General features: G+C 45.3%; 1 protein-coding gene across 5 annotated transcripts in view; it reads left to right on the top strand.

The window, feature by feature from the left end:
• The window catches only part of LOC137438759 (T-complex protein 11 homolog), a 62,303-nt gene that overhangs the window by 27,669 nt on the left and 13,040 nt on the right, over positions 1-21,594 (top strand). For all 5 annotated transcript variants that reach the window (XM_068134084.2, XM_068134083.2, XM_068134085.2 and 2 more), the window contains exon 6: positions 7,675-7,808. In XM_068134084.2, coding sequence (XP_067990185.2) covers positions 7,675-7,808 — 134 coding nt within the window. The remainder of the gene's footprint in view (positions 1-7,674; positions 7,809-21,594) is intronic.

Below are 21,594 nucleotides of genomic sequence, written 5' to 3'. Positions count from 1 at the left end.
CATTCACTGAGGGAAGGGATGTTATGCAAATCAAGTCTGTTTGTATGGCAGGATATGTGGATATGCGATGCAATGGATGGCATGCTTCTGGACACGCTCCACTTCATCTTTCTTAGCAGTTGTCCCCAGACAGGTGATCCAAACTCAAATAGTGGGTGAATGTATTGTTACAGACGCGGTTGTGGATGTTGGTTTACCGAGCGGTTTGGTATGACCGCGTCTGCACAGTTTACCCGATTATACTCGAACGTTGGCCGAGTCGCGCTATGCTAAATCAATTACGGAAAGGACACAACGGCTGGATTAAATGACACGACACCAGGGGTACAGTTCTCGCGCTCCCCTTATCAAGGGGGGGGGGGGGGGGGTTAATCCCCTTGTCTTGTTATCTGGCCGACCCGAGTCCTGGGAGTTATAACGTTCCTTCCGGTCGGTGGTAAGTAGGGTTGTTGGTCGAGTCTTAGTCGAATTACCTAAGTACTACCACCGGCCGTAAAGCAAGGAGATAACTCCCGCTCGAACCACGGATATGATGGAAAATGCCGAGCGGATAGCAATCCGCGATCCGAGCCGTTAACAAAGTGACTAGACCCGATTATAGCGGTTCCGATCGTGCCACGTTTACCCAATGGAAGAAAAGACGGATGCGATCAGATAAGAGGAAACCAAGAAAAAGAACAAGGCAATTTATTACAATTATACAGAAAGGAGAGGAAACGAAAGAATGTACAGGATAGGAAGAGGAAGAAGCAGAACACAGGGCAGTCTTAGACAGTCTTATCCTTAATACCCCGGACAAACATACACACTCACACGGGGATTGTAGATGGTAGGGTGGAACAGGTAGAGGATCCGGCGATAGCGTCCAGGCTCCGGTCCAGCGGAGAAACCCAGCAGGCAGCTCCGCGTGTAGTTGAACACGACCGGACAATTATATAGCGGGGGGAAGCTGGTGTCCTGCGTATGTAATATGTGCACACTTGTGCCAAACGCCCTCTCTATCCCCAATGTCCTCTTTAACAAGCGCGCCCTTCTTCTTCTCAATCGTTCTCCAAGCCACCCTTCCAACACGTCCTCTTTAACAAACGCCGGCGCATGAGTCTCCTGGTAAATGTGCTCACTGGCAAGTCCCCCGCGTAGTCCAGTGGTATGCGCACCAATCCTTCTCCGCGTAAGTCCTCTTACAACGCGCGCGCCTCCAACAAGTCCCGTGAAAGGGCTTTGCGCTCGCTTATATAAGCCAACCAAGTGATCGCTCCGCCAGCCCAAAGCCACGCCTGTCGGCGATGTCACTTCAGCCCTGGTTGGCTGGTTAGGGCTTACCGGCTCCGCCTTTGACGGCTGGATGACGTGGCCACACCTTCTTCCTGGCGTTCCGCCCCCTTTCTCGGGCCTCACCGCGTGGCTTATGGCGGCGTTTGGACGGAAGCCCAGCGAGGCTGCGAACGCTGCTAACAAAGGCGCGTAACAAATTTGGGAGGGGCCATGGGCAGACTGGAGGGCGCGTAATGGCGTCGCTTGGAGAGGGAGGTTGCAAACTGAACGGAATGGGGCCTACTTCTTATTTGATTGACACAACGCAGATTCAACTATTGGAAACACGGCCTTATCTAAAACGCATACTAATGAAATAACTGGAATCCTATGGTGGCCTACATGTTGCTTGTGGACTAACTAGGGGTGCTACCTTTAATGATGTTGAATTTATTTACACAAGTGAGGGTTCTCAAAACCGCAACAGTGTATTTTATAGATGGTACCCAGATCGCCAACGCTACCATGTGTGTACTTCCTCTGCCTGTCCAACCTCAAAGTGACAGAGTCTTGTGGCATGCTCAGTCAATGTTTTTTCTTGGTCCGTACCATTATACCGGTTACATTTGTTTGATTTTAATCTTTACAATGCCAAAACGAAAGTGGAGATTCACTGCAGAACGAAAGACAAAATTCCCGTGTTTTTGAAATGGTCGAGAAGAATGGCAACCGAGTGCTTGGTATGTAGAGCTGGTACGTACGTCTCTGTGGCAAATAAAGATGCTATTGATTTACAATCTCATGTGGACTCGGACAAGCACAATAATGCAGTTCGAGGAGAGAGCTCATCATCCTCATGAGCAAAATTAATGGAGGACTGGTGAAAGGAAAGGGCTCACTACATGTCAAGAGGAACATTGAAATTTTAATAATTATAACATTGATTTTTGAGGCTATAACCCTTGTTCTTATTTGTAGATATTCAATGTAGATGACATTCTTGGGAAAAATGCCAGGGGCATAGAAAAGGTTCCTGTATATGGTATGTGCCATGTGGCAAACTATAGAAAAGAAGGTACATTAAAAAAAAAATATCATGTGCATGCTGGACTACCCTTGTGTTCTTAGGAGGAAACAAGTAATGCTCTAGAAAAGTTCATATAAAGGGACGCCAATTTGATTCATACAGCTGCATGAAGAAGTAAATGTATTTTATTTGCCAGATGTACGGCACCCCTTTATATGAACTTTTCTAGAGCATTACTTGGTTCCTCCTAAGAACACAAGGGTAGTCTAGCATGCACACAAGATTTTTTGAATGTCCCTTCTTTTCTATTGTTTGGCATTTTCTACAAGCTATGGAATGTCTCTTCTTTTTTATACTTTGCCACATGGCACATACCATATAAAGAACCTTTTCTCTGCCTCTGACATTTTCCCCAATAATATATAACACATTAATACACCCCTTTAAATTCACCTCTTTTGATGCACCTCTTTTGATTTTGTCCTCCGTATCATCTTTTTTTGAAATTCAAATGTGGTAACCCTATCTAATATATGAAGCTCCATTCATGTTTGATTGGTTATATACTTCAAAAACTAAACTACTGAACCAAATCCAGCCAAATTTTGCATGTTGCCTAAGGGTACCCAAATTATGGGATAGCTTATCTGGGGGAAGGGGTTTAGAGTGAGGGGAGAAGACCCCAATTCTCTCTATGTAAATGTGTATGCTGTAGCGCCACCCAGTGGTATCTGGTATTACACATGTTGTATAAAGAAAGTTTAAATAACTTGATAATATGCATTACAGTGATGTTGAAATCTGAGTGAGAACAATTCGAAATTTTCATTTCACCCTTGTTAATCAGAGGTTCAAACCAAAGCAAGCATCCAGCACTGAGCTTTGCAGCGAAGCGGAAATGATTGTGCTCGCACCAGATATAAGCAGCAAGGATGGTTGGTTGATTAAGGTTATGTAGGCTGACGTCCAAGCAGATAGAAGATGGCCTCGGGCAAATTATAGATTGAATAGAACAGAATGTTTGAAGTACAACATTTCGTCTTTTGATTAAATTTGTCAGCAAATTTGGATACTGGTACTTTTGCTAGTTTACTGTGACGCGGAAAGAATTAAGCATGACACAGGATGTCGGTTGATCCTTTCTGCATTCGAATATGCAGATAATAAAGAACCCCCTGTCCGACTAGAGTACAGAACAAAACAAGAAAGAGCAATCAGAGATTGCAGACCCTCTCCAGAATGTGTTTTTAGTGGTTTTTAAGGCTTTTGTGTTAAAACAAATATGGCGGCCGAACCACGTGACTGATGATATCATCATTATCTTTTTTCTCCACTAATTTATCCCTAGATGATGCTCAAGAAATTTCATCTTGATCGGATTAAGTTTTGTACTTGTCGAATTATGACGTTATAATGGAGGCACCTATGACAATCATAAACATTTTATTCCCCATGGAGAGTTCTTTACAGTGAGCCATGTCTCAATTTTTTCTATTCAGCCCTTTCGGAGATATAGAGGTGCAAATATTTTTGGTTTTTCCAAGATGGCGACCGAACCATGTGACTGATGACATCATCATTAATTGTTCTCCACCAATTTATGCCTACATGACGCTCAATAAATTTCATCTTGATCGGATTAAGTTTTGTACTTGTCGAATTATGACGTTATAATGGAGGCACCTATGACAATCATAAACATTTTATTCCCCATGGAGAGTTCTTTACAATGAGCCATGTCTCAATTTTTTCTATTCAGCCCTTTCGGAGATATAGAGGTGCAAAGTTTTTCTTTTTTTTTCAAGATGGCGGCCAAACCATGTGACCCATGACGTCGTAATTATCATTACAAAATTCTACAGGTGGAGGTGCACCTATGGTGAAAGTGTCCTGTCAATCGGACCAACAGTTGAAGAGAAAATTATATTCATTCTGTGCGGATAAACAAACAAACAAACAAACAAACAAACAAACGGACTCAAATGCAATACCCTCTCCTCTGGTGAGGGTAATGAGAGTGCTGATCAATCCATCTGAATCTCACCTAAGCCAACTACGATCAAATCCTCCCCCTTCCTCTCCCCCATTCTTCAGATGGAGACAGCGTCCACACTTTGAGAGGGAAGAAAATGGCGGCAACTTTCCGAACGTGCCGGATGTGATGTATGGGAGACTTGCCAATTAATCATTTGTACCTGGGAGGCTCGCAAATTAATCACTTGCACACTCTCCTGCTGCTTGGTTGGTGTCCCGTCAACCAAACTTACAATACAAGTCATGCTTCTCAGTCCAATCATACAAGATTCACCTGTAGTAAAACAGTTCCTTAATCTGAGATAACATCTGCATTAACAGGAGCTGGGTCTGGCTGATATTTACAAGAATCTGCGAATCGACTGATTGAGCACACTGAGATTCCTCTGCTAAAAACGATCTGGGTTCATGATAAATGTTACTGTGCTGTCAACTTGGAAGTTCTTCTTGGAGGTGGAGTCTGATCCTCTGTCTGTAATTTGCATCAATCAGTGTCTTGCATGACAGTTGCAGGATCCTCATCCCCTGTTGAAGTAATAGGTTGCTCCATTGCTGTGTCTATTGTACGAAGTCCTTCCTGCACTCTGGTGCAAGACGCAGCAGGGTGGTTACTTGCTGTAGGAGCATCTATGCCCACTATGGGATCTGTACCAGAAGGGACGAAACGTGCATATCCTGTCTCTGTCTCATCCTCCGAAGGGTGGTCAATGACCTCAGCATTCTCTTGTTGCTCTGGAACATCATCTGTGCGAATGGGCAGAGGATCTTAATGAAGGTCATTAACTGTCCCTGGCATCGAGAATCAGTCCTCTGTACTTTCTTTGGAATGGTGTTACCCTGGAGGGGTTCGATCAAGTGGACATGACCATCCAGGTCCGGGCATCCAATGATGCTGGTGGGGGACATGACTCCACACATCCTGAATCTTGTGACGATCCTGAATGATGACTCTGGTCCCTAAGGAAAACTCGAGCACCGACAGGCAAGCTGGTCTTCCGTGCATGCCGATCATGCAACCTTCTGCTCTTCAATGATTCCTTTTCTGTTTTCACCGATGCAAGGTTGAAAGCTTCTTTGAAGCATAGGTAATGATCGGTGACCCAATCACTAACTGTGTCACACTCTTGTCCCTTGTTCAGTCCCAATAGGTTGTCAACAGGCAGTCTATGTTCCCACCCAAAGAAGAGGTGGTATAGGGAATAGTGGGCCAAAGAGTGTGGTGTGCAGTTGTACCGATTCTTCAAAGTTTCTACCTCTGTCACTATGGATTCTCAGTGGTACTCCGAATCTCGAACTAAATCTAAGTGGTACTGAATCGAACCAGTCTCTCACAAGCATTCTTGCCACTGTAGTAGCTCCGTGGTCTGGAATTTCCACTGCTTGAGTATATGCTGTGAACACATCAGTCATCACAAGAGCATTTTCTTTGTGAACGACCCCACGGCACGAACAACACAAACGGTTGAACCGTCCACAGACCGCACAAAAATGGATAACGGGATGTCCGCTTTTTGGACATCCTTCAAAGCCAGACTCTGAGGTTTGCCGCTGAGAACCAGCCACGCAGATACATCACCTGAGTGCGCGGGGGCGGGGCCTATTTACCTCCTCTGCCGTGAAGACGGCGATGCTGGATTGGCGGCCACTGCAGTACTGGTGAAGTGATTATTTGGTTGAAGTACGGAAGGTTGGTTTGGGAAGGGAAAGAGGTTGGAGTACGGAAGGTTGGAGTACGGAAGGTTGGTTTGGGAAGAGAACAATGGGGAAGGTCGTATAAACAATCACGATCTATCTCCTTTTCCCCTGATACAAGGATAGGTAACCCAACTAAATGCGAAAGGACAGATATTGAAATATCTAGACTCCAGGGTTGTTTTATGTGTTGGATGTAACTCACCGGTTTATTTTCCATAACCGCAACAATATATATATATACAGTGCATTCAGAAAGTATTCAGACCCCTTCACTTTTTTCACATTTTGTTATGTTGCAGCCTTATGCTGAAACCGTTTAAATTCATTTTTTCCCTCATCAATCTACACTCAATACCCCATAATGACAAAGAGAAAACAGGATTTTAGAAAGTTTTGCAAATTTATTAAAAAGAAAAAACTGAAATATCGCATTGACATAAGTATTCATACCCTTTGCTATGACACTTGAAATTTAGCTCAGGTGCCTCCCATTTATCTTGATCTTCTTTGAGATGTTTCTACACCTTGATTGGAGTCCACCTGTGGTAAATTCAATTGATCGGACATGATTTGGAAAGACGCACACCTGTCTATATAAGGTCTCACAGCTGACAATGCCTATCAGAGCAAAAACCAAGCTATGAGGTCGAAGGAACTGCCTGCAGAGCTCAGAGACAGGATTGTGTCGAGGCACAGATCTGGGGAAGCCTAGATTGGAAAGATTGTTGATTGGCAAAGAATGATGCGCTGAATGATTGGTGATGAAGATGAGCTGATAAATAACTAGATAGGGTAAAGGACACCCCTACCCCCCCCTCTCCCCCGCCCTACATACCTTCCATTTGTTGATACTGGCTTGAACTTCCTGACTGAAGCTGGGACCCTCCAAATTCATTCCCCTACTGTACCTTACACAGTCGTGGCCTTGGTGTTTCCCCACGGTGCTTTGTGACGTCGCTCACAGTATGTGTATCTCCTAACAGGGCACTGTAATTTCTTTGAAGTGCTGTGACATGCTTGTGGCACATATGGACTTGGGGGGGGGGGGGGCTGCGGGAATAATGCATTCGGAAAATATTTGGCAGATGGTCCGCAAAAAGGAATGTGGAATGATAAAAACAATTATATTTTGGGTTTCTTACTACACAATCGCAACACAGATCTATCATCACAGACAACTAAACAATATAACAATAAAATCCTAACAGCTTAACAATGGGAGTATTAATTTGGAACTCATAACCACAACACTGTGTATATGTATATATATATATATATATATAAATAAGCACAATACAACCTGTAGCTCGAGCAGGAATTTGGAATTCGGCCATGGTGCTAGAAATATCTTGTTTCCTCTTCGAGAAAAGGCACCAAGGGATTATAGCGTAAGCAGATGGGTCCTCAGTTCAACGTCCATGTCATGCCCTACCCGCAAAGTACCAATCTGACCGTTTTATTTTGCCTCAGGTTGGGAGTCAAACCCAGACTAGCCAGTTCAAACTGAAATATGCTACCTCTACGGTCTACACCATCCTGTCAAACTGTGCGTGCGTGCGTTGTTTAGTTGTGGATGATAGCGCATTTCGCCACTAGGTGGCGCCATATGACTGCAAGCATATCATAAACTATGAACTAAACGAATGCTTTTTCCTCCTCTCCAGGGGCATATGTGGAGTACTTTCTCTGATGAAAGCAGACTTGAATAACTTCTTTATCGATATTGTTCGGCCTCATCTGCAGATTGATGGGTCCTATGAACAAGATAAGCTCCTTGCACTTCTCGCCTCCCAGAATGGTTTGCTGTTCATGTTTCTCTGCACCGCCTCTTCGTAATTTTCTTTTTACACAACTCTGATCTCTTTATTAGCCCATCCACTGTGCAGCAGGATAATGTCTGTATATTGTCATCAAAATTTCACCAAAGCTTTATTGTGATAATACGGAGAAGGCAAATTAATAGTTTTGTCAAAAGGTCAAAGGTCAGTGCCACCTGCAATCATCAATTTTCATCCTCCGTTTGACCTGACGTTTCAATTTACCATTTGAGTTTTGTCAAATTTTCAACAAAGCTTTGTTATGAGAATATGGAAAAGGTAAATTAATAATTTGGTCAAAAGGTCAAAAGGTCAGCCTCACATAAAATTGTCTATTTTCATCCGATTGACCTGAAATTTTAAGAATTTGCTTATTGGGTCACTGAGTTTTTTCACCAATCAAAAGCTAGAAGGTTTTTTAATTTTTTTTAAATCTAAGCTGAAAGGTCAAGGCTGCATAAAATCATCGATTTTCATTTTGTATTTAAAAAAAACCTGTTTTCGTTATTTTGGGCATATGGAAGAAGAAGAAGAAGACTGAATACAAAAGGACGTGGCCGAGCTTTGCATTTTCACATGCTCTCTAGTTGGTTATTTCTTTCTGGATGAAGGGCCTTTCCCTCTAAACATGTATTGCACATTATCAAGAGTTAAATTGCTTTTCAGCACCATGGAACTGAAACATTTTTGGGTTTTTGCACATCTACTCATTCAATCTATCATCATAAAAGGCAGTGTCCGTCCATCCATCCATCTGTCTATCTCCTCCATAACTCCAAAACCATGAAACCTAGCGACCCCAAACTTTGTATGCATACACTTAGACCTCCAACCGATTGCAAGGATGAACACTGGGTGTGTTATAACACCGTTTTTGCAAATGATTAACGAGGTGCTGATTAGGAGGAATAAAAAACCCAATGTGGTGGCTTACCAATATGACGGCCCATCATCTTGGTGAGCCCAACTGCACCTCACTGGGTTCTTAAGCCTCCATTTTGTTTCGGCCTACTCAAGCGTGCCTTGCCTTGGAAACGTGATCGATTATCATTACATAATTGTAATGAGCGTGTGTGGTGTGTGTGTGTGTGTGTGTGTGTGTTTATCTGGGGTGTAAACATTTGTTTAGGTATGAGCCTGTCTGTACCGTTACTGTGAGCAGTATGCTAGTTTATGCTAAAACCACTGAAGGTGGATAGATGTTATTCAGGATGGATTCAGACGAAATTTGGTGGAGAGGTTTGGTATGTGACAAGGACAAAATGATTAGATGTTGGTGAAGATCTGGATCTGGATAGGGATCAGATAATTTTTTAAAGTGATTCTTCACCGTTGAGAGACAGGGAAAAACCATATATAACACGATATCTCAAAAAGTTGTGGACGGATTTGAAAACCTTTCTGGACAGGTTGGGTGTGTGACAAAGTGGAATCGATTCAATTATGGTGAAGGTCCGAATCCGGATGCGAGAATTATTTTTTTAAAGCGATTCTTCACCAGTGAGCGATCGGGCCAAAACGATATATAACATGATATTTCAAAAAGTTGTGGACTTGTTATGACAAAACTGTCTGGATCCAGATCTGGCCTATCAGTGTGATACAAAAACTGTTCAGACTGTGGGAGGTATGCTCTCTACCAAGTGGCGTTCCACTTTGTTTTGTTTTATAGCCTGCTGTTGCAATATGCTGGGTGTAGCATCTGGACCTTTCTTGCTCATCCAAGTTCCCAACATAATCTTCATGCTATTTGATTACACATTGGAGTGGGAATGACCTTTGGCTGCTACTTCCTAAAAGACTGATCTACTTCCTACACTTACAGTATAGCTTTACTGATGTTACCACTCAAACATAGCATGGTACACTTGTTCCATGATACAACTGACCTACCTCCAAAATGAAACAATCACGACTACTACCACTACTCGTTTAAGGACCATTTTTCCATAATAGGGGGTTGGTCGGACCTCATCACGAGTGACCTCCAAAATACTGAGAGTGATGTAAATATAATCCACACCGTTCAGGTTCTGGGTGTCTTGGAATAATGTTTAATCCCTTGAAGTGGGGTTAGTGGGTAGAAAAGATCATGGGTGTGGATGGGGGATGACATGAGGTGGTGGTGCAGTGCCTTCTTGAAACTCAGGAGGGAAGAATGTGATTGAACCGTCTCCAGAAAGCAGTTTAATAAACAGGAGAGAAGATTGGATGTGGGTGGAGAGCCTGTGTTTGAGAGTTTAACCAGGAAGGGGTTAATGGAAGAACGTGTGTCGTGGAGGAGCTGTGTAGGGTTGCAGGGAGCAAATGTAGCTCGACCGGATGGATAGATTGTTTAAAAACAGAGGCCACTGTGACTGACCCCTCTATGATGTGACAGCAATAAGGCTTGTGCTTTGGCCTCATTGTGAGAGATGCCTGCCCGGGACCAAGAGTTCAGGGTGTCCTTGGTCCTTGTGCAATTTGAGCTTTTATAACTTTAGATGTACATATAATGGAAACAAACTGGAAATGGCATTCGAGAGCATAATTCATCAAGTTTTGTCAATGTTAAAGATGCTCTTGCTGTTGTTAAATCCACAATTCCCCTGGATTTCTTGACGAGTTGCCAATTTATGTTGAGGCAACTTCTACATCAGTGGTGAAGTCTACGCCACAATTGCCGCGTTTGGTTCCTGAACTACGACTATTAAATCTTTCACATATCACCTTGTTCCAGCACAACTGCCTCTACGATTCGAATGTGCGATGGTTCTTGAATGATATCCCATAAGAAAAGTGGATCGGTAGACCTGGACCAATTGCTTGCCCACCTTGTTCTGTTGTATACTCATCAAAACCACATGTTTTGGATGAACTTGGGGCTACGATCAGAAATACAATTCCTAAAATTACCCAGCAGCAACTGGAGAATGTTTTCAACAAGTTGGAAAATCGGATTGAATTGTTTATCACGAAGATGGTTGTAATGTTGACAGGTAAAAATTGGAATGTTGAGTAAAAACTTGGTGAATTATGCTTTCATGCAACATTTATCGTTTGTTTCCATAATGTGGGCATCAAAAGTTGTAAAGGTTCAAAGTTGCGCAAGGACTTTACGGACATCTTGTATAATTCGTTTCGAAATGTTCCAAGAACAGGATACTCGTACTAGACCAACACACTCCATTTTGTTATTTATTGATAGTGTCCGTTGACTGCATTACACTTATTCCATGTGCCCTTCATGTTGTCCTTCATACTACTTTAAACAGATGTTTTGAGGTCGTTCTTACAGCCGCATCTCTATTGCTTCAGTCATTTATTTACCATGGGCGGCCACTCATGAGGGACTTCAGGTGTCAATACCGATTATGGCAATGAGAGTCAGTTCTGGGTTTATGGAAGGTGATCCAGCTGATCAAACAGACGGTCACAAATAGCGGTCTGTGTAACACACGGAGCTTTCTCAGCAGTCCTTGTAATATGGCTGAGGTTCTTGAATTTCTGAGGTTCTTGAATTGCCCACCTCGGCTGAGGTGGGCTGAGGTTCTTGAATTAAGGTAGAATTTCTCGGGTGGCACCGATCCGATGTGCTCGTGCTTTTATTGCATGGATTTTGAAATTGGTTTCAGGATCCTAGTGGTGAGTGCACGTTTCATTTGCAGCAGGTACCAAACATGAAAGTCTGGTTTGCCTGCGTCGAACAGTTGAAGAACCTTGTGATATGATGCCAGCTGTTGCTGCTGATCATTATAGTGTTGAGGATTTGGAGGACCCATGTTTCTCAGACTTAGTGCATGCTCAAATGGTCATGCAAGATGGTGAAAACTCTGCCCAGAGAACTTCCAAGTGCTGTGAATATATTGGTGATCTTAACACGATCCTCCATTATGAATACCTAGATCTGAGCAACAGTTTGGGGGTTGGTTGCATATGCTGGTGTCCTGCCCTGTGGTCATCTTCAAGGAGCTACATCCATGTGCTCAAAATCGGCCACCCTTTTGGCTTTTGTAAAATACGAGGGCGCACACTCACTATACTCAGCCACCATACATCCGAGATTTTATTTGGAACTTGCACCTTCGTTCAATAGAAAGAATCAAAGAAAAATCCTTCTTTCAATAAAGGTCGATACTCGATTTTCGTAAAATCCATAATTTTATCACACGATAAACTCCAAGATTAATACTCTGAAACCACAAATAATGTGAGGGTATTGAAATTAATGGCATACGTGTAAGTTTATAATGAACAAATAACCATGGCTCGAGGGTGTCGAAGAATCCCTTGTCCATCGTACCTTGTTGCTGCGCCTTGTATCGTTGGAGTAGTGACCCATCCAGGATTGTACCCCTTGCCAAGAAACTGCCTCGGCAGAACTAATGCTCTGTATAGAGCATGAATGATTATAATGATATTGTTGCGAATATGGAATTTGGCCTCCATATCCACTTGTAAATATTCCCCTATTTCCCCAATACTCCCCAACTATCCCCAATCCCCCATTCCCTAGTCCCATTGTCTGTAAACAACAATCAGTAGAGCCGACCTTCCCCTTATTCCCCCATTAAATGTCGTGCCCAGGTCCACCGCACCACACGTAGACAACTTTCGGACATCTTGCTAGTTATTCTTAGTCTATGTCAGTTAAGGCCTCGTTTCCATTAATTATGACTCTTCGTTGCACCAGAATGTGATTATATGGCACCAGTAGTGAGTTTAGGACCTTTCCCATACCTCCTCCCATCTTCTTCCCCGTCTACAACAACAGAAAAGCACGGCGCTGCGCGGGGGGGAGTGTGCGTCCTCCCACCGGCTCGGTTAGCCGCCATCGACAATGCGCTCCAGACAGCGCGCTCCAGACCATGCGCTCCACGGGGTTACCACAAAGGGGCTCCTTGTCAGCTCCTCGTCAAGGGCGGAGCCGGTAACCCCCCCGCACGCACCCAATGAGAAGCAACGTGCCGATTCCACGAGGCGGAGCTAACGAGCCGAGGGCGTGTCACTCCCCGCCGGATATACGCGGCCCCGCGCCGGATGTGACGTGAGATGCGCCCCCAGCTTGAGCAGACAAGACGCCATCCGAGCGCTGCGACCTCCCCGCATCTCTAGACCGGACCGGGTCGACCCTGTCCTTGAGCCAAGAGTGCACCTTGAGCCATCGATACCCGCTGTCCTTTCCATCAATCCCCGTGTGAGTCAGCTTTGTCCCGTTTATCTGTCGTCTGTTGGGAATAATATAAGATTGTGTCTAAGTGCTTGTCTTTCTATGTTGTACCTCTCGTCCCTGTAATCTGACCTTCCGAACGAATATAATCTCCTCCGGAGGTCTTGAGAACTGAACCCTGGGTGTCGTGTCATTTGAAACCCAGCCGTGTGTCCTTTTCCTTTGTTGCCTTTATTGGCCTAGCGCAGCGCGACTAGTCAACTTCGAGTATAATCGGTAACTTGTGCAGACGTGGTCATACCAAAACCGCTCGGTAAATAACATCTAAGCCACGTCTGTAACAATTGGTGTCAGGAGTGGGATTCGGACCCGGGACTAAATTTATTAGGCCCAAATTTGTAACAAGTAGAATCGATCCGGAGCGCGGTCCCGCGGTTACTGCGCTCGACGAAATTATAACAGCAAAATTTGGATTTGTGTTACGGAACTCGAATTTTGAAAGTCGCGCTATGGCGGATCAAGACGGCTGGGGTCCGGTAGGGGAGAGTGAAGCAGGGTCGGTCCGGGACCAAAATGAGGGACAGGAGGAGAGCGAAACAGCGAGGGTAGCAGGCACGCAAAATGGCGCCTCGCTGGTCACCGCGCCGGCAACCGTGGCAGCGCCCCCGATGGATTTGAACTCGTTTTGGATACAAATGAAGGCCCTTATGGCCCAGAATAATGAAGAAATGGCAAACAGAATGGGGAATCGGATGGATGCTCAGAGTGAGCGATTGGAGGGCAAATTGAGGGACATGAGGGACCAAGCGGAAAGGGAAGTTAACCAAATGGGGCAGCAGATAGAGGGGGTCAGAATGGGGGTAGAAACCAAACTGGATGCTCACAGGGAGGAAATGGAGCAGATGAGGGTGGCATCTGGGCAGGAGATGCAAGTGATGGGAGAAGAGATCAGAAGAGGAGTGAGTGAGGAGGTCGGAGGAGTGCGCGAGGAGGTGAGGCACTGTAAGGAGCACATGGAGAAAGAGGTGAGAAAGGGGACTGTAAAGTTACAAGGGGGCATAGAGGTCCTGACGCAGGAGGTGGAGCAGCTAACAGAGGGACAAAAAGAACTAACGGACCAGGTAAAGAAGAACACAGCGGTAATAGGAGGGTTAAAAGCGACACAAAATGACTTAAAAGATGACTTGGTAGCAACGAAGAGGGAATGTCAGATGGTACGTGAGGGACTGACAACGAGGTTGGACGAGGTGATAGAGGTAATGGAGACGAAGGACCGGCAGGTGAGGACGCACCTGGAAACGGTCAAGGTAGCCTTAGAGGATGAGCTGGAGGAGACGTACCGGGGAATAAAAGAGGTGAAGCAGAAATTAGAAGAAGTGGAAGTAGTCCTTGAGCCAGACCAAAAGTAATGCTCCGGCGGGGGGAGTAATTCTCATTATGATTTTCCATTAGACCAATGTCTCAAGTGTCAGAAAAGGTGTGATGGACATCTGAGAACGGTAGCTTAGTGCCCGGATGGACGCCATCTTTGAAACCACCCAGCTCGAAAATGCCCATTTGGTGGGGTACATTGTTGCACGTGTATCTGGACTTCTATACTAGCTATCGATGTGCGGTTGACGACTAAATATACGTCCGATGTGTACCGTCTAAATAAAAAATAATATGAAGCATTTTGTTTTAGATTAATTATTATAAAAATCAATTATCGAAAAAAAATCATATATTTTTCAATATTTTATTATTAGACTTGTACTTTTTTTAGTGAAACAACACTGGTATGATTTTCCAAATTATGCATTGTGCTACACCGTTTATCTGTCTATAAAAATAACTCAAAAACTAAAACATATCATCCACCACGAGTTTACAACAAATAAATGTAAAGAGGCATAAAATGACTTAGGCCGCCGCTGGCATTATCTATTCTGACGATAACGCAAGTTAGGAATGTCGTACGGAGAGGATTTTAACACCATACGATATCTAATAAGCAGGCGGAAATTGTTACATAGGAAATCTGCACTTTGGTGGCCATCTTGGATTTCAAAATGGCCGCCAATTATATTAATTATTCATTACTAGAGTTTGGAAAGACGTATGGAGCTGATTTTAACACCATACGATGTATATTCCTAATAAGCAAGCGGAGGTATCATTGAACATGTCATGTTTTAGTCAAATAACACCGGTATGATCTTCCAAATTATACATTTTGCTAAACCGTTTATCTGTCTATAAAGATTTTCAGGCAATTTGGCCTGCATTATAATAGAGAACAACATATGCTATACAATATACAGTGCACACAAAGTTAATCATCAGAGTCGCCATCAGAGTCATTGGCATCCTGAGCCACGATAGCATCATCCTGCACCATGTTGGAGCATCCCTGCAGCTTACACACAACAGTGCACTTCAACCCATTCAGTATGCAGGAGCAATCTGACGGTCGACACGTCCTTCTGCATGTGCATGAGATGAGATTCAAGACGACATCTGGAGCTGGTAGACCCGCCATCCATCGGATTGTGAGCGAACCGCCATCATCGAGTTCCCAACCATGTCCTGCTGATGGTGTTGGGACGTCTGGTAGGTTTTCAAGGCTGCGTCGCCAGATAGCCGCCTGATAGTTGGCCCTAAGCGTATGCTGCATCAAGGAGTCTTCACAAGGCGGCAATTGTCCAGATTCGATCTGGCCCTTCTTTGCACAGAACATGTGATAACGGAGCGAATTAACACCGACGATCTTCGTGTTCTTGGCGTACAGCTGACACGTGAAGGCCTGAATGCTATTGAAGACGTCTGTTGGTACATTCCACGAAGATCCCAGATCTGTGAATGCTTGAAGATACAGCTCATTCGCTTGCACAAGCTTCAAAGCCTTTATCTTTCCTTGGCTAGCCAGAGCACTCACAGTGTCACACCCGCTCCATGCATGAAGCCCTGGCAATGCACTGCAAACTCCAGACCCCAATACCGCAGCCAACTTTCCAACGTCGATCATTCTGACTCGAACCTTTGTTCCTCGTCTGATGAAGAGCTGACTATCGATGGTTCTGCTGAGATGAAGACTGATGATCAGAACGTCGGTGTCATCTGCCACTAAGATGATCGTCTTGTAGTGGGTAGCGGCGTGCTTTGTGTGGAGAAACATACGCGTGTCTGCTTCCTCGTGGCTACATTCGAGTGCTTGCACCAACTTCCACCTATCGCGGGTCAGTACCAGACATTTTTCACCACAGGTGACATACAGTGTTCTGTTGCCTAGCTTTTCGCGATTTGTTTCATGTTTCCACGACTCCGCCAGAAACACAACCAGTTTCTCCTTTGTCTGGCTGCAAGCAAGGAGACGCCGCCAGTTCATGATTTTGTGTGCGGGTCTGATCTCGCTGAAACTGATGCCTTCATTTGAACCGCGGTTCACACGCTCAGCTGCTTTGATGGATTCTTCTGTGTATGTGTCAAAGACAACATCGATGCGCTCACTGCCTTGACCAGCGTGAAGCGCTGCAGCAAGGATGCGGTCAGATAGTTCTTCGAACGTGTCGTTCTCGCCATGCATCTTTTGTATGAGAGCCATCGCATCAATTATTGTTGCACTTCGCTTGTCAACGTTCTCGGCTGGTTCCACAAGACCTTCCATGTGTTTCGCAAGTGCAGCTTTGTTCGTTTTTTTCATTGACCCATCAACGTTTGCCAAAGACCATGGTAACGGCCCTAGTGGGTGACAAAGGACAAGTTGCATGTCGAGGTTCCTTGTCTTGGCGATGAGTATCATGGTGGCAAACAGTTGTCTGTCAGCTCTCAGGACGATCTCCTTGTTTGTGCCCTTCACAACTTTCTGCTTGATCTTACCAAAGGTCTTCAAGTTTAGCTTGTTCAATGTGTCATGAAAGCCTGTTCCCTCTTCAAGACGTTTCTGGAAGCTTTGATACGCCGCTTCCCCCTTTTGCAGGGTGTTGAGTAGGTCATTAGAAACGTCCTCCCTCGCAGCCGCTCCGGTAGATATACTGAGAAGACATGACGGATCATCGGCGAATGGATTGGTCCAGTCATTTTCCAGTAGATCACAGATAGCTGTGACGCCAGACTCATCACGTTTGATGCGAGAAGTAGACAAGTCAGGGTGCTTGGCGTGAGATGTGTCGCTGCCATTCACAAGGATAGTTTCTCGTAGTTGCCTCAGTGCAGTAGCCCGATTTTCTGCAGTTAGATAGTATCGTGACACAGCCCCTTGTCGAAGACTAAAACCTCGTGTTCCTCCAGCTGTTTGCGTATCTTTGTTTACTGTTTCTTCTGATACGTGATTTCTTCGAAATCTATCCATACGTGATTTCGGCGCTGCGCAAGGGATGTTGCGCCTGCAAGAGTGTCAGAAAGATCTGCAGGCTTGATTGCAGGTGGGCCCTCTCGTTTCCCACCGCTGTATATTGGAACTAAATCGCTGGATGACGGGATAGATCGCTTCTTATCTGCTTTGGATACTGCCGATGGAGGTTGGGGCGGCAAACACGACTGCGACTTCGGTTGGACGATGATACCGTTGACGCGATGCGATGTTCCGCCACCACTCAGCGATTCCTCTCGCCTGTCGATGTTATCGAATGCTAATACAGTCGGGACCGAAGGGTGCACATGTGACGGAAGTGGTACTGTATCTTTCTCCACACTTGCTAATTTGTCTATGCATAGCGCTGTCTCGATTTCTTCCAGAACTGTGTACGAACATCCGTGCCCGAGTCGATTCAATATTCTGATGACCTCTGTATTACCGGTGAGCGTTTTCATGACCCACGGAAGTAGGACATGCTTCGATGTTCTGATGGTACCCCGGTGTACAGCATTGATGATATCTTGAGCCATCGACCATACCAGTGTGTCGGCACGCGCAGAGCTACCCCCACTCCCGCAAATCAAAGTATGCAGAAATACACGAAGAGAATCTGGTATCTTCACGTAATCTGAAGTGAGTTCTGCTGGCTGAGGCGGCCAACGTTCATTGTAATGAGCATCTTTGATCTGGTGTCGCAGTGAAGTAGCTGCACGCACAATGTTACTTTCACCGTCCGTTTGTTCAAATGCTTTCACTTCTGCTTTCAGGTTTACGCACTCTGCAGCAATCTCTCGCTTTGTCAGATTATCGGGCATCAAGTATACACGGTGTTTCACATTGAAGAAGATGAGCGATTCTCCAAACTCTCTTTGTAATGTGCGCTGCAGATTCTTCTTGATGGAGTCACGAACATCAACTGAAAATGTATCTGAAGACAGGATATCTGTTGCAACATCAACTATTGGAACAATCCTCGGGTTCAAGAACAAGTCAGTGCGAATGAAATTGAATATACATCGTATCATTTCTTTTTTCTCGATATTATCTTCAATGTCAGTTTCTACTTGAGGTTTTTGGGGCCGTGTGTAGTTTCTATAGCAGGAGAAGTGGTAGTGAGCCTCAGCTGCAACCATATCTCGTGTAGTCAATGCCAAAACTCTCTCATCATTGCGAGCTGTCGCAGCATCTCTTATTGTCTTATCTGCTCGAAGTTCAACAGCCAAGACAACTGTTTCACGGGTACGACTGCCTTTTATGAATTTTGAAGCACGCTGGCAAAAAATGCATTTATCATCGTAGACCGTTGAAGTTGATCCTGTCTCTTCCCGTGATGATCGCCGTCGCACCGCATCGCCAGTATCAACTGAAGAACTTCTAGCTGCATTGGTCAAAGTAGCTAGGTGGTTTTTGTGAGTGAAGTCTGATCTACAAGCCCTATGGTATAATATTGGAATATTAGGAAGTTCAACTGCGCCTTCTTGGACTAGCTTTAGAATTGGATAAAAGTTTCTAACTGCGGCTGCGTCACACAATGTCTTCCAAGAACTGTTGCCCGCTGCCTTGCTTAGTTCAGAGAGTGGCGACTTCTTGCTGCACAGGATGCACGTTCCGGACTCAGGTTCAATCTTCGCCCGTTTCGCCTCGACACCGGCCATCTCAGCTGAAAGAACAAAAAGACTGACGTTAGATTACTCCGATATCCGAAAAGCTCGCCAGCTTACATAGACATACTCATCCAAGTCAGTGAACATGTTAGATGGCGCCACAATACAACTCTATAATAGAGTTGTATGTGGCGCCATCTAACATGTTCACTTTTAGTTCTTAAGCCACCCAACCCCCCCCCCCCCACCCCTCAGAAATTAATCAGGTCACCGCAACAAATCTCAGACTGAGATATAGAATATAGATATAGAATAGACTGACGTCACTTTCGGCACTGGGTTCTGTGGGTTGATTATCGGCGGGAAATTCCAACTGACATAGTTTCGGTTTGTGGAAAGTGCATGCCTTTTCATATATTTTTTGTGTAAACTCGTGGTGGATGATATGTTTTAGTTTTTGAGTTATTTTTATAGACAGATAAACGGTGTAGCACAATGCATAATTTGGAAAATCATACCAGTGTTGTTTCACTAAAAAAAGTACAAGTCTAATAATAAAATATTGAAAAATATATGATTTTTTTTCGATAATTGATTTTTATAATAATTAATCTAAAACAAAATGCTTCATATTATTTTTTATTTAGACGGTACACATCGGACGTATATTTAGTCGTCAACCGCACATCGATAGCTAGTATAGAAGTCCAGATACACGTGCAACAATGTACCCCACCAAATGGGCATTTTCGAGCTGGGTGGTTTCAAAGATGGCGTCCATCCGGGCACTAAGCTACCGTTCTCAGATGTCCATCACACCTTTTCTGACACTTGAGACATTGGTCTAATGGAAAATCATAATGAGAATTACTCCCCCCGCCGGAGCATTCACTTCAAAATATGGCCGGTTGGCTCAAGGACTAAAGAAGGGATGAGCGAAATTAAGAAGCGACGGAGAGGGGATAAGAAAGAGATAAAAGAGGAGATAAAAGAATTGGTCCAAAGTCTGTGTTTGGATCGTGATGATGTGCTCATTAACCGGATGAGGGATTCGCAGGTGATGGAGGAGAAGCGAAGAGGAAGAGGACCCGGTGTAAGTGGTGACCAATATGGTCGTGCGTATGATGCGCCAGGGGATTTAAGAAGCTTGGGGGTCGAGGTGGACCCGGGTGTTCGTGAGAGGCCGTTGGTGAAGTGTGTGACAGGTCTGGTGTGCGAAAAAGGAGGTGTGCGAGAAAGTCCGACTCTGGGGTGTGTGAGGAAAAAGTGCGTGCCAAGGAGTGAGGGTGCTAGCGAGAGTGAGTCGGTCGTAGCGTGTGTGCGAGGGAGCACATGGAAGCGCGGTGTGGTAAGTGTTACAGAGGGTGTGACGGGAGAGTGTGCGCAGGAGTGTGCGCGAGAAAGGTGTGTGACGGACAGGTGCATGGGGAAAGAGTGCGCTGTCAAAGGCAAGGAAGAATGCACGCCTGTGGTGAGTGTTGCAGAGGGTGTGACGGGAGAGTGTGCGCAAGAGTGTGCGCGAGAGAGGTGTGTAACGGACAGGTGCATGAGGAAAGGGTGTGCTGTCAAGAGTAAGGGTGAGTGCGTGGTCAAGAGTGGAGGTGAGAGTATTGAGAGTGACAAGGAGAGTGAGTTGGTTGTGACAGGTGAGCGAGGATGTACACCTGGGATGGAAGGATGCACACCTGGAATGGTAGAGCGTGAGTGGGAATGCACGCTGGAGTTGGTGGTGAGGCACGTGGTTGGGTGTGCGAATGAGGGCACACCTGTGATTGTCACAGAGGAGGTGACCGAGGAGGGGGCGCGAAGCGGTGTATTGGTGAGGTGTGCGAGCAACGAATGTGTGCCAAAGTGTTCGGTGGTCAGGGTGTGACCAAAGCTGTGAGTGGAATGGGTGTACCTGGGTGTGTAAGGAAAGGTAGCATGGGAACGGCTGGATGTGTGAGCAAGGAACGGGCTGCGGGGTGTAAGAATCCAGGTGAAACATCGACGTTAGACGGGGTAGAGTTTAGAACGACTTATAGCCGAATCGGGCCCTCGGTGCGTGCCGGGCCTCGCTTTGAACGGCCGCGTCCGTGCTCCACGAGGCGTAGCGGGCGGCTGGATAGGAAGGGTCGTCATGGCGACCACGTTGTGTTGAGACGTGCCGGCAGGTCGAGATCGGGACATTGGATGGCTCCGTGCCGAGATGGTGCGTGGGATCTCGGCACGGGTAAGCCCCCGTCCCTGCACCGAATGCCGGACGCATCCAGCCGCTGGCACAGAACAACCCGCATTCATGGCTTGGCTTTACGAAGCCGGGCTTTGGACAGGAATTGGCGCACCGAGAGGCATTAGTGAGTCGACTGGGTGATGAGGTTAGTGTTTTGGACCCAAAATTAGAGAAAAACAAAATTTGATGATTGGCAAGGGATTGGCAGTAGTGATTGGCAGATGATGGGCAGTGATTGGCAAATTTTTGATTTGTTGAAATTTGATGTGCAAAATTGGTAGTGAGAGACCCCCGATGTGGTGGGATGGCAAATCCACCATCTTTCCCATGAGTGGGGCAAAGGAGCAATAGATTATGGGGTGTATGGCAGTGAAAACTAGCCCGGGTGGGTTAGGATATGGTGTGTAGGGATCTAGCGGAGATGACATTAGGTGACGTTAAGGTTAGATAGTGACTGATACCTGTA

Source organism: Myxine glutinosa, chromosome 13 (genome assembly GCF_964187855.1).
Source record: "Myxine glutinosa chromosome 13, kmMyxGlut1.1, whole genome shotgun sequence".
Lineage (NCBI taxonomy): Eukaryota > Metazoa > Chordata > Myxini > Myxiniformes > Myxinidae > Myxine > Myxine glutinosa.
The sequence above is the reverse complement of the archived record's forward strand: the minus strand, read 5'-3'. Positions and strand labels throughout refer to the sequence as shown.